The sequence below is a fragment of the Procambarus clarkii genome, chromosome 2, assembly GCF_040958095.1.
Source record: "Procambarus clarkii isolate CNS0578487 chromosome 2, FALCON_Pclarkii_2.0, whole genome shotgun sequence".
NCBI lineage: Eukaryota > Metazoa > Arthropoda > Malacostraca > Decapoda > Cambaridae > Procambarus > Procambarus clarkii.
This window is the reverse complement of record NC_091151.1, coordinates 49,778,036-49,792,663: the sequence shown is the minus strand read 5'-3', so window position 1 is coordinate 49,792,663 and position 14,628 is coordinate 49,778,036. Positions and strand designations below refer to the sequence as shown.

The following is a 14,628-nucleotide window of genomic DNA, read 5'->3' as shown; positions in this document are numbered from 1 at the left end:
ATAAATTATTAATCAAAGGGGATTAACTCACTAGCACCAGAACACGAAACCCAATAACAAATGAATCAGTTCAGCAGATCTTTGAACCCAGAGGTGACGATGGAGGCGGCCCAAGGCACCTATAAACAACTTTTAATCCCTTTCAGGCCAGGCAAAGAGGATCAAAGCCGACGGGTGCGACAACAAACAAGGCCATTCGACAGGTTTAGCCCCTCACCCTCCCAGCGTGCTCTCATATTACTGGCTCACAAGACCACTCGTCTTACTGGCTCACAAACACACTCGCGTTACTGGCACACACTCACAGCTACGGCACAAACCGACTTACAAGTTGGTGAAAGTTTGTACGAACGAACGAACAATGTCCGGTAGACACCTGGGCCCAGATTCACGAAGTAGTTACGCAAGCACTTACGAATCTGTACATCTTTTCTCAATCTTTGGCGGTTTTGCTTACAATAATTAAACAGTTAATGAGCCCCGAAGCACCAAGAGGCTGTTTATAACAAAAACAAAGCCGTCAAACGTCGAGGAAAGATGTAAAGGTTCGTAGGTGCTTGCGTAACTACTTCGTGAATCTTGTGTGTTTATCTGTATTTCAAAAGTTCAAGCCTGGGTTGGCGGAGGGGGTCATGCTAGGTGAGCCTAGGATGAACGGATAGGACGCCTTAGGTTAGCCGTGGTGGGGGATATATATATATATATATATATATATATATATATATATATATATATATATATATATATATATATATATATATATATATATATATATATATATATATATTGACGTATCTCGGCAGATTCGGATAACGTTGACGTATTTTAAGGGAAGACAAGATTCGGGAGAGTCGTAAACACCAATCCTCTACCCTGACTGCGACTCGAACATCCGAGCAAGTGCTGACATTGTCAGCTTAATCATCTCATCCTTTAGGCGGGGCGCCCCGCGTGAAAGGGATTTCTGCGCCAGGGTTAGTAAAGCGGTGCGCTTGATACGGTCCCTTGAGTCGCAGACGGTGAGATCCTTGAGTACAGGAGCTGCTACGTGCGCCGGCCACCACCACCAGGAATGTTGAGGTCCTACCCTCCTGCAGGTCACCCCTGATGTCCTGCCCTCCTGCAGGTCACCCCTGAGGTCCTGCCCTCCTCCAGGTCACCCTGGGCATGTGTCCTGCCCTCCTGCAGGTCACCCCTGAGGTCCTGCCCTTCTTCAGGTCACCCTGGGCATGTGTCCTGCCCTCCTGCAGGTCACCCATGAGGTCCTGCCCTCCTCCACGTCACCCTGGGCATGTGTCCTGCCCTCCTGCAGGTCACCCCTGAGATCCTGCCCTCCTGCAGGTCACCCATGAGGTCAAGCCACCTAACCTATCGAGGCCAATGCACAGAAAACGTCAATATTAGTGTTTTACCTTTGACCATTTCGTCGCATTTTTAACAGACTTAAATTACGTAACAAATGCGACTGATTAGAAGAGAGGACGACGATATTGGTCTTGGGACGCGCCCCACGTTTTAACCCCCCCCCCACACACACACACCAAACACGACCCCAAAACAAACAAAAGAGTCGTGATTTTCCCCCCTCCACCCACAAAAGCCTCAGGACCTGACTGCATCTTCCGAAAGAAACTCAAGAACTCAATATTTTTCTCAGATGCATCAGTTTTGTGAGAGGGTCGAGGAGTGGTGCGCGGAGTGCGCCGTTCTGTTGGTGACAGAGACGGAGTGGGACGGCGTGTTTGTGTGCGGGAATGTCCACAGTGCCAGCCACTTTTTTGCCTCCATTGGTGGTGGTGTTTTTTTTTATCCGTAGGATGGGAAGCCCTCGTTTATCTTAAGTGTTTGATTTTAACGAGTTTAATTATTTGTTCTGACTTGCCACTAAGTGAGTTTGGCAAGCAGTGGAGTACTTGGTGGGTGGGGATGGGTCAATATAAGCTTATTGAGTGTGGGGTGAGAGCTAAGGAAAGGGTGCGTGCTCACGCATGCGCACGCACACCTGACATGCGGTCACACTTAAGAGACGGACACACTTGAGAGACAGACACACTTAAGAGACGGTCACACTTGAGAGACAACACACTTGAGAGACGGACACACTTGAGAGACGGTCACACTTGAGAGACAGACACACTTGAGAGACAGACACACTTGAGAGGCACGCCGTTGTTAGGCGAACTACCGGGGGGAATATTCTCCCATTCACGGGCTATTCATGCCCGTGCCACCTCATGTGTGTGGATTAATCTATATCAATCATCATTCCCTCATTCGAAGAGGTTGGAGGAGGGGTATACTCTCAGAGAGAGGCGAGGGGAGGCAGCGGGAATGCCCGAGGGAAGCCATCAGAGTCGGGCCGGCCCATCTCCCTCGATACACCACCCACTACAACCCTTTTGAATGACATTTCTTAAATGGCCTTAATCTGTCCCACCTTTCCCCCGCCCCCAACAATTTTCACGGTGGACTTGTTTCATGTTTCAGTGTATGGTAATCTGTCGCCATGTTGATGTTGTTATCATGTGGGTGTAGCTACATGTTGATGTTGTTGTCATGTGGGTGTAGCTACATGTTGATGTCATGTGGGGTACGCACTCAAAATCATTTGATGACCTTGAGGGTGTACCTCCAGTCTGGTAACGCTGCCCACTGTACTTAAGAGTGTGGTGGTGTTGTAAGGAACATCACTAACCCGGAGCTGGTGTCCCGCTGGTCTGGTGATACTGTTCACGAGAAAATATTTTTAAATGAAGTAAAATGAGTTGTCACATTTGATGGCAACACTGGATATAACACCACCCCCCCTGGTGGCACCAGGTGAAGGCTGGTAGACCACACTACAGGCTGGTAGACCACACTACAGGCTGGTAGACCACACTACAGGCTGGTAGACCACACTACAGGCTGGTAGACCACACTACAGGCTGGTAGACCACACTACAGGCTGGGAGACCACACTACAGGCTGGTAGACCACACTACAGGCTGGGAGGCTACACTACAGGCTGGTAGACCACACTACAGGCTGGGAGGCTACACTACAGGCTGGTAGACCACACTACAGGCTGGGAGGCTACACTACAGGCTGGTAGACCACACTACAGGCTGGTAGACCACACTACAGGCTGGTAGACCACACCACAGGCTGGTAGACCACACTACAGGCTGGTAGACCACACTACAGGCTGGCAGACCACACCACAGGCTGGTAGACCACACCACAGGCTGGGAGACCACACCACAGGTTGGCAGACCACACCACAGGCTGGCAGACCACACCACAGGCTGGTAGACCACACCACAGCCTGGGAGACCACACCACAGGCTGGTAGACCACACCACAGGCTGGCAGACCACACCACAGGCTGGGAGACCACACCACAGGCTGGTAGACCACACCACAGGCTAGCAGACCACACCACAGGCTGGAAGACCACACCACAGGCTGGCAGACCACACCACAGGCTGGCAGACCACACCACAGGCTGGTAGACCACACTACAGGCTAGCAGACCACACCACAGGCTGGCAGACCACACCACAGGCTGGGAGACCACACCACAGGCTGGCAGACCACACCACAGGCTGGTAGACCACACCACAGGCTGGTAGACCACACCACAGGCTGGCTGACCACACCACAGGCTGGTAGACCACACTACAGGCTGGCAGACCACACCACAGGCTGGCAGACCACACCACAGGCTGGCAGACCACACCACAGGCTGGCAGACCACACCACAGGCTGGCAGACCACACCACAGGCTGGAAGGGTGTTACAATATGTGTTGACAGGTGGCGGGGCCTCGGTGGAGCGTGAAGGTGTACACAATGTAAACATCAGTATTTACACCGTGTAAACACCAGTGTGAACACAGAATAAACAAAAGATGTACACAGTGTCAACACAACCCATATGATGTTTGGTTAGTCGTGCCACCGCCGCTGGCCGCCACCTGGGGTGGTGGTGGTGCTGGTGAGGGGGGGGGGTGATGGTGATGGTGATGGTGGTGTAGGGGGTGGTGATGGTGATGGTGGTGGTGGTGGTGCTGGTGAGGGGGGGTGGTGGTGGTGATGATGGTGGTGAGGAGGGGGTGGTGGTGGTGAGGAGGGGGTGGTGATGGTGATGGTGGTGGTGGTGGTGCTGGTGGTAGTAGTGGTGATGGTGGTGGTGACGGAGGTGGTGGTGATGGTGGTGATGCTTGTGACGGTAGTGATAGTGGAGAGGATGGTGTTGGTGATGCTGGTGGTGGTGTGGTGGTGGTCACACAAAATGGAATGATGGAAATGACTGTCAACCTTACTATTGCTACTGGTAAAACTGGTAAAACCCCTAACGTTACTGTTACGGCTGGTGACAGTGTCGTATAACGAACACCTCCGGTGACGTCCCTTACTGTGACCAGGTGGTGGGGTGGTGTGACGACCTTCAGACATGGTAACAATGCCTCTGGTCGAATGTCTTACCACCAGGGTCAAGGGTGTGTATAGTCTTATGTCCCGTCTGGAGCCTCGTCTGGTGTGCTTGTGACAAACATGGTCGCTTCCTCACCTCCTCTCTCTTCACAACATTTAGCTTGTGATCAACTGCCAGCTTCTGGCTGCTCTATCAACGGTGTATATGTGCGTTCAGTGTGAGCGCGGAGGATGTAAAACACACACACACACACACACACACACACACACACACACACACACACACACACACATTTCGGGATCCAAGAGTCAATGCTCGATCCTGCAGACACAACTAGGTGAGTACACACACACGCACGCACACACACACACACACACACACACACACACGGTCATCGCATCATATTAGATATTACAATCAAAACATGAGATCTCTTTCTGAGAGTGCCGCTATCTTGGTTCAACAAGTCCTAATTTTTTCATTCATCCGTGTTCTAGGAGACTCGAGCAGGGGACCCCACGTGTGTGAGGCCGAAGCTTTATCGACGGAGCTATTCAGTAGCCCTAATAGGAAAGATTCCAGAAGCAACTACTGCTGCCAAACTGGAATTTTCGACCGTCCATGACTACTACTGAAGCTCAGAGGAATTAGCGAGCGATGCCCATGTGATATAAATTATCATCTACACTTCCGTAGAAATAAACATTTCATTTAAATATTCTGATCACAAATCGGTTCAAAAAGATGATTTTGTAGATATTCTTTCACTGTTTCAGAAAGTAGGTAGTAAGGTATAGGAGGGAGCAGAGGGCGTGGCTGTGGGGTGGTAGTGGTGGTGTCGTAGCTCATACGAAGGGGCCAGCAGGGCAGGTCTGTCTGCCTCCTCCAGCGCCAGAGAGTAGCAGTATTTACCCTCCTCCGAGTTTGGTACCTCAGGCTAAACACACACACACACACACACACACACACACACACACACACACACACACACACACACACACACACACACACACACACACACACACACACACACACACGCTGATTCACAAGTCACGCCTTCAGGAACTGTGTTACGTGTTTGTTGTTCTCGCGTTCCTGCTGCTGCTATCGCCGTGTTAGTTTAAATTGGAGTTCCACAAATGCCACATCGTGAAGCGCGGAGTTGTCGCCCCAGCGGAGGCGCCTGCGGGCTCCACTACACACTCTCATATACATGGGTCCAGGCGCTCAACTTTCAGGTTTTGTCTACAACTTATTTCTGCATAATTGTATGATAATGATTAATATTACATTATTATTATTTACACACGTCAGTCCCTTTATTGAGGACTTGTAAGAAACCTGAGAAATAACCTGGTCAATTGGCGTCACCAGCCCTAGGCTTAGTTAGTCTTGAGAAATGTGGTTTTTTTTTGACTGCCAAGTTGACGAAACTGGAGCATAAGTTGTCATCTACACTTCACCTCTACAATATCTCTCACGTATTTGGTTACGGAGTTGAAGTCATATAACCTTTTGTCACACGTTTAATGAATAGATGAATTGCACATTTGGTAATATATGTGAAAATTTCATTTCATTTTATAGTTTTTTATTGGTTAAAAAATAGTTTGTGGAAAGCATATGCTAATCAAACTTCGAATCATTTCACTTCATTCTGAACTTTTAGTCTTTGGAAATGTCCGCCATTAGATTAACTTCAAGAATTTCCACGAATACAATGCAAGTTTGGTGTGTCACTCTGAGTTGCCACTCGCTAACATGTCAGCGCTGTGGAGAACACACACACACACTAAGTACAACATATTGACTCGTTTCTCTCACTTCTGTACAAAAGGCCTTTTATGTTACTGCATTTGTAAGATTTATCCCTCCAGTTATAGAGAGATATGAAGCACCTTGGTAGTAAGGAAAGTAGTGCCGGGCCCATGGGCGCTAGTACCATGCCCCTGGGCACTAGCGCTATGCCCATGGGCACCAGTGCCACCTGTCTTCCCGGCAGTGAGTCGCGCCACTCTCTCCTCGTCATCATCATCATCTTCAAACTTGGAGCCTTCTTGCAAGGAGTTCACGTAAAAGCAAGACAAGGAACCATCCAGGAACCATCTTAAAGGTGGGCATCACAGACACGAGGCAGGAACAAGCGGTCTTTCACACTAACAAGATCGGCAACGCCTACCACCCACTTCACTCTAGGAGCCGTCATTTTTTTTTGCTTTTTGCTTTAGTTTCCACACAATTCTTGGAAAGTTCACACGACATGAGGCACCACCTTGAACCCGTAGTCGTCCTCGGCTCCGGCAAATAACGCACAGCTGCTGGTCGTGGAAGAGCTTCCTTGCTTCTGATCCGGGAGGAATTCTTGTTGATAGTCCTTCTGGTATTCTTGCTGCAAGGAGGCCGAGAGACACCGACGGTGGTCGCGATCTCTGAAAATGGAGTAGAGGTTGTTACGTTGCTTTGGTTTATTGGTGGTGGGCTTGAGTCCCGCTGAGTCCTCTCCCTTTTGCTGCTGGACTGAGCTGCCCTGAGACTGGGGCGCCGCAGCTGGGAGTGAGGTCGTAAGATTGGGCTTCGTCAGTGGGTTTGAAGAGCTGCTTGTCGTAGACTTCAGTGGGGACACTGGCTTGTTCCCCGCCGACTGACAGGTTCTGTGTGGCTTTGGTGGCTTAGGAGGGGGAGTTGGTTTGGTGCGGCTCTGACTTGATTGTGACTGTGGTGATTGTTTAGGCGGAGACGGTGTCTGGGGGAGATCTGATTGTTTATCGAGTATCTGGCCGTGATGCACTGTCTGTTTGTATTGTGGTAGTTGAGTTTGTACTTCTGGCGGTAGGCGGCGCTGTGCGGGATAAGGTTGCCGGAGTCTTGAAGGTTGTCGGGAATATTGTGGCTGAGGTTGTGTCTGTGACTGAGGTTGTGTCTGAGGTTGTGTCTGTGGCTGAGGTTGTGTCTGGGGCTGAGGTTGTGTCTGGGACTGAGGTTGTGTCTTTGGCTCTGGAGTCTGCTGTGAATTAGCGCTCCTAAAGAGGTGTGGAGGCCTGGCGGGCAGCGGCGGAGGCACCGCTTCCGGAGGTCTAGGGGTGGAGACAGTGGCCTCGTAGACGATCTCCTCATACAGGTGGTAGTCGGAGGCGCTGTCGTAGGACGACTCGGAGGCGGTGTCGTCGAGGTGTTTATGTCGTCGGAGATCGTGGAGGAGAAGACGCGGGGCCGCGGAGGCGTCACGCGCGTCGCTGCAGAGGCTGAGGTCGTCGTGTGAGCGAGGTTGGGCGACGGAGCGGCACTGGAGGTCGCCGAGAACGGCCAGAACACACCGCGCCACCCCCGGCGAGCACTGGGGGGGCTGGACCCGCGGGGCGCAGCCTGGGGGGCACAGGGGCGCGCCGCTCCCCCCGACCCCGTCACTGGCTGAGCAGCAAACCGTCAGAACCGCCGTCGTCCCTGTGGGTGACACAGATAAAGTTAGTCATATTGGCTTGTCACTCTTAATTTACATTCTCTCTACTCCTACACCCAGTACACACCTGCTATACCCACTACACACCTGCTACACCCACTATACACCTGCTACACCCACTATACACCTGCTACGCCCAGTACACACCTGCTGCACCCACTATACACCTGCTACACCCAGTATACACCTGCTACGCCCAGTACACACCTGCTACACCCAGTATACACTTGGTATACCAATACTAAGCCCTCTTTCTGGTATGTCACATCTACAGAGGTCAAGGCTAGGGTTAAATAAGTGTCCACTCTCACATGATAGCAACATTGTCCATACACACGTTATATATGTTATCATACACACACTGTGCATGACAAGAGGTATGATAGAGGTAGAGGTCTATCATGATAAGACACTATTTCAATTATTAACGTATGATGGAAGTAAACTTATGATATAACTTGTTATTATAAACACGATAACAAACTATTGAAATCTTTGATGCCTTGACCATCTCCCTCTCTTAATCCTATTCTACCTACCTCCTGTCCTCTTTCTTTTCTCCTCCCCTCCCCCCCGTCCTCCTACTCTTGTTATCTCTACCTTCTTTACTATCCCTACTTTCTGCCACCACTAGACCAGCTATGGAGGAGTGATATGGAGAGTTTAGCAAAGGACTACAGATGAAAGGATAGGTGGTATGGCCAGCCCTTACCCATCCCTGACCACCACCACCATCACAGTCAGCCCTTACTGACTTACCACCACTGTCAGCCCCCCCCCCCCCCTGACCATCACTATTATAAGCCCTCACCAACCACCACCAGCACGCCCTCACCACTACACTCTCCTCTTCCTGGTCACCTCAACCACCACCACCACCATTTCCTCTAGCTGCCATAACTACCACCACCACCAGGTTTTCCACACCACCAAAACTTATGGCCACCAAAACGTGTCATAAACAGGTGATAATCCTCGCCAGCAACACTTCTGACCCACAACGCTATAAATGCTTCACCCACCTACTACAAATACAAGTAATTCTAACCACCTGTTCAAGGCCTAAACATGCAACCCTAAATTTAATATACGCTACACCAGGCCTAATAATTTATAACACATATGCGCTGCATAGGCCTGTGAAAGGTTAGATTTTTTTTATATATAATGTCCTCTACAAAGTAAATAGCTTGTGTAGGACTTGTGTTGGTGTCAACAGTTCATTTCTGTACGTGTAAGCAAATTGTTGATGTACATGCTGTTAGTTTAGCAGGATGGCCCTTGTATACGGCCATGACTGTTTGGTACAGTCATGTATCCTGCACCAGCCCGCCATGTGTGGTGTGGCATGATGTGTCATAGCACGGTGTGGTGTAGCATAGTATGATGTAGCATTGTGTAGTGTGACATAGCATGGTGTGGTGTGACACAGTATGGTGTGGTATGACACAACATAGTATGACATAATATGGTGTAGTGAGGCATAACATGCTGAAGTGTGACACAGGATGGTGTACTGTGACACAACATGGTGTGAAACAAGATGGTGTGGCGTGACACAATACGTTAACAACACGGGCTCTAAGCCCCTGAGCCGCCTAGGGGGCCCTGAACCCACTCCCCCCAGCGCTCAGTCCAGGGTAAAGAGGATTGGAAAGCCGATTTACTCCTCCTACCTGTTAACTGATCCTGCAGCAGCAGAGGGAGAGAAGAAACAGTTTAGTAGGACAAGCTGTCTTAAGTTGTGTGTTTGGGGGGGGGAGAGGTAGGGAGGGAGGGATGAAGGGTATACTGGATCGCATTTACGATCCCAAGAGTGTGGGATCAGAGTCCACTAAGTCGGGTGTGCTGTTAGGTTACCTTGGGAGAACCTACAGTCACCCCACAGGTATATAAGTTTTGCGGTAAGTAACAGTTTACCTGAACACAGAGTAGCCACCAGAGAGAGAGAGAGAGAGAGAGAGGAGAGAGAGAGAGGAGAGAGAGAGAGAGAGAGAGGAGAGAGAGAGAGAGAGAGAGAGAGAGAGAGAGAGAGAGAGAGAGAGAGAGAGAGAGAGAGAGAGGAGAGAGAGAGAGAGAGAGAGAGAGAGAGAGAGAGAGAGAGAGAGAGAGAGAGAGAGAGAGAGAGAGAGAGAGAGAGATAGAGAGAGAGAGAGAGAGACATTGTGTTAACAAGGTCTTAATCATCCTCACAATACTACAGGTTAATTGTTATATAACAGCAGAACTGAAATATGTAAGTGTTATATTAATTAGTGAAGGAACTGCATTAGAACCGAAGAGGGTTAATATGGAACATGTATACATATATATATATATATATATATATATATATATATATATATATATATATATATATATATATATATATATATATATATATATATACCACTCATTCACACACACAGTTGATTAACCCCACCAGTTCATTGGCAGTTGAGAGGCGGGACCAACGAGCCAAAGCTCAACCCCCGCAAGCACAACTAGGTGAGTACACACACACACACAAATAAATATAACAAGTTAATTTAAGTTTCACAAGCAGAGGGAGACGCCATCACACCCATAAACACCGCAAGCATATCAAATCAACCACCCAAACAACACAAACAAATACAGATAAACCCCCAGGAGTAACCGTGCTCTCCACACAACTTTATACACGAGAGAGAGTAAGCCACTGACACGGACACGACTGACACGGACACGACTGACACGGACACGACTGACACGGACACGACTGACACGGACACGACTGACACGGACACGACTGACACGGACACGACCAGCAGCCAGGAATATATGAAGGACATATACTGTCATGGTGAGAAGTTAGGGGCTTCTGGCCAACTTGTGGTCTCTCTCTCTCTCTCTTGCTCCTCCACACGCACACGCACGCACACACACACACACACACACGCACACACACACACACACACACACACACACACACACACACACACACACACACACACACACACACACACACTGTGAAGACACGGGGCGGAGAGAGAGAGAGAGGCAGATGGGTACACAGTCTCCATCACTCGTGGGATATCTAGCTACAGTTCTCACCAGAAGAACTAAGCGCAGACTCTGAGCTCGGAAGACGCTCCGATGGTAAACAGCTCCGAGGTCACCTAACCTTTGTATTTCCGTTCTGTTTTCTAAGACCTAACAGACACTAATGTGTAAATTCGCCAGTTGAACCCCGGACAGCATCGCCCCCTCGAGGGGTTATAAATACCTCTGTGAACGAATGGTCTGTGTGGACTCTGATAGCCAACGTAGTACGCTGGAACTGCATGCCTGTCCCCCTAGGGCACGTGGACCAAATGACATCTATGTTTGTCTCAGGGCACATGATCGTGTAGACAAGTTTAGAACATATTCCCTACCGGTACTCGGCCTCTTCAAAACACTAAACTATCAAGTGCAGAGCTTACAGAGTGTTCTCTGGCCACCATGACTCCCACTGAACACGTCATGTTCTCGGTAATCGAGTCATCTCCCGGGCCCCACTTTTCTGCCCGTCTACGAGAGTATAGTATAGTCTTACCCCACCACATTACAACCGTCCTTGTGAGGACGCTCTGAAGGGCTCCTTGGGCCTCGCTATGGATGACTGGTGACGGGTGAGAGGCCGAAGGAGGAGGAGGAGGAGGTAACATTCTTTTTATTAGGTACTGTCTCCCTCATACCTACCTCCAGGGGGTTCATAGTGCGTGTTGCAACGATTAATACGTTAATGAGGAGGTGGTTTTATAACAAGCGCCCTTCTGTCGGCCCCAACCACTTGCCACTGACATCACATCTTTAAGTATTATCACCATGTCTGCGATATCACTAGCAGCAGCAGCAGCAGTAATGTTTACATCACTAGCAGCAGCAGCAGTAAGGTTTACAACATCACTAGCAGCAGCAGCAGTAAGGTTTACAACATCACTAGCAGCTATATCAGTAATAACAGCAGCAGGAGCAGCACCATCAGTAACAACCTCGGAAACCTAACAGCAGTAACATGAGTAAAAGAAACATAACAACCACATCAATAATCCCAGCAGACACGTAAATAATAACAGGAGAAAACTGTGCATCCGTAACCTTAGCATGCACAGCAAAACCAGGGGAAACAGACGGAACAAAGGATAAGCAACAGGAGCAGCTTAAACAGTAAATAACAGAGAAAAAAATGAAAGGCTGAAAGAGTAAAGCACAACAGTTTCCACCACCTCTACAACACCCTCGTTGTAGAGGGTGTTGTAGAGGTAGGACCATTAAGAACCTCTTAGTATTGGTAAGAACCACTACTTAGAACCATTTCCACAGACAACCATACTCACACACTACACCCCCAACACACACACTCACCATACACATGCCAGCACCATACAACACCACTGCACTACACACAACCACCACCACCACACACACACACACACACACACACACACACACACACACACACACACACACACACACACACACACACACACACACACACAATACACACTCACCACCACTACCCCATCCCCCTTGAACCTGCGCAGTGACGCATAAGAAAGTGTAACGCAATGAGAGGCATTCTGAGTGCGTCTCGACAATCCAATCTTGGCTGCTACGAGGCACCTTCTAGTCGTCAGTCGCACTTTTTGTCATACCCGCCAAAATAAAAACTCCCCCAGCCCCCCAGCGTCAATGACCTGATGCTCCCACTAGAGCCGGAAATTGAACGTATTCACGACGCGCCTCCAACGAAACCTTTGAAATAATTTGGGTCATTGCTTTTTTTGGCATTTATAGCGACGAAAAACATTTTTGTGGTAATTTTTGAGTTTTAAGAGGCATCCTTCATTGCAAGTCAGTAATACGTAGGACTTTGTGTCTGCTACAATGTACGATATGATGCAAATAACAGTCATTTGTTGGCTCACGAGCGTTACAAAAAAAATAAGAGCATCGCCACTGCAATAAACAAATAAAAGCTAAACAAAAACCAACGAGCAGCGCTCAAAACATAAACGAATCAACGGCAAACAAAAACAAACTAGGATAGAGCGCTCATAAAAAAATTCCCCCAGATACAAATCACGACAGGCCAATAGCAGCCGAATAAATCAAAACACATCTGCTGTGTGACGAGGGACGGACTGAATAAATTAGCCAGGCTAAACACGAGGCCCGAATGTATAATCCTCATTACCCGATGAGAAGCAAACGCTTGGGCAATTATGTGCGTCTCAGGCTACTGGGCCGTCGCTACTCTAAAACTCTCTCTCTCTCTCTCTCTCTCTCTCTCTCTCTCTCTCTCTCTCTCTCTCTCTCTCTCTCTCTCTCTCTCTCTCCCTCCCCCCTGTGAGAGAGGGCGGTGAAGCGAGAAGTGAAAGACATGAGAAAGATTTTAAAACTACTGCAAGGAAGGTGGGATGTGAGAGAGGGTGAGACACACAATGGGAAACGATGGTCATGAAATTCTCCATCAGACAGTGAGGTCCAACATGAGAAAGGGGGGTAAGGCGGCGGACTCACCTGTGTCAAAGTCAGCCTCATAAACTTCAGTTTGTCATTACTTACAAATATCGCAAATATTCACACATCAGTGTAAATGATGCGTAAATATGCGTAAATATTTACCCATCAGTGTTGTCACAGCCAACAACTGTCTCCTACCACACACTCCATAACAAACAAATAAGAGTGTATTTCTATCCTTGAAAATTTACAACACAGTTGTATTCTGTAAGAAAGACGTATTTTTCAAAGGTTTTTCAGCTCCTTGTGTGATGTCTCTCGCCAGTCCTGTACGACCAATTCATCATCTTGGGCCAAGTCATCCTCACTGATGGTGTCTGAACCGCCTTGTTTAAGAAACCCCCGTTGCACATCTCCCAGACACGCTAATACCGTAAATATGCCGGATTTTATGATATCCTGATCATTAAACGCTGGATATTTCTTTTGTCGCGGACATTGCAAGAGTGGGCAAGAGATTACGTGAAGGAATGTCTTCCACCAGCCTCCCCCTACCAGATGACACACACACTACCTCAGATATTTGTGTGGGGTGCTGCACCACCCCTTTTCTCACACACACACACACACGCACACACACGCACACACACACACACACACACACACACACACACACACACACACACACACACACACACACACACACGCACACACACACACACACGCACACACACTGTGTGTAGAGTGTACACACGTGTAGAGTGTAGATATGATAGAGCCCAGTAGGCTCAGGAATCTGTACACCAGTTGACTGACGGTTGAGAGGCGGGACCAAAGAGCCAGAGCTCAACCCCCGCAAACACAACTAGGTGAGTACACACACACACACACACACACACACACACACACACACACACACACACACACACACTCCATACACAGTTTCAAGTGTAGATATGATAGAGCCCAATAGGCTCAGGAAACTGTACACCTGTTGATTGACGGTTGAGAGGCGGGACCAAGGAGCCAGAGCTCAACCCCCGCAAGCACAATTAGGTGAGTACACACACACACACACACACACACACACACACACACACACACACACACACACACACACACACACACACACACACACACACTAAACAACGGCAGATACTAATGAACGAAGAGAAATTTGGCTGACGCAGACAAAAAATTTGGCTGACGCAGACAAAAATCTCCAGAACATAAACAAAAGGGGGGGGGAATACAAAGCTACGTGCAGAAACCATCAAATC

The 14,628-nt window shown here is 48.8% G+C and overlaps 1 protein-coding gene across 3 annotated transcripts in view; it reads right to left on the bottom strand.

The window, feature by feature from the left end:
• Window positions 1-2,126: 2,126 nt before the first annotated feature.
• The window catches only part of LOC123749708 (uncharacterized), a 201,199-nt gene continuing 188,697 nt past the window's right edge, over window positions 2,127-14,628 (bottom strand). For all 3 annotated transcript variants that reach the window (XM_069325761.1, XM_069325767.1, XM_069325774.1), the window contains exon 3: window positions 2,127-7,860. In XM_069325761.1, coding sequence (XP_069181862.1) covers window positions 6,671-7,860 — 1,190 coding nt within the window. In that variant the 3' untranslated portion in view covers window positions 2,127-6,670. The remainder of the gene's footprint in view (window positions 7,861-14,628) is intronic.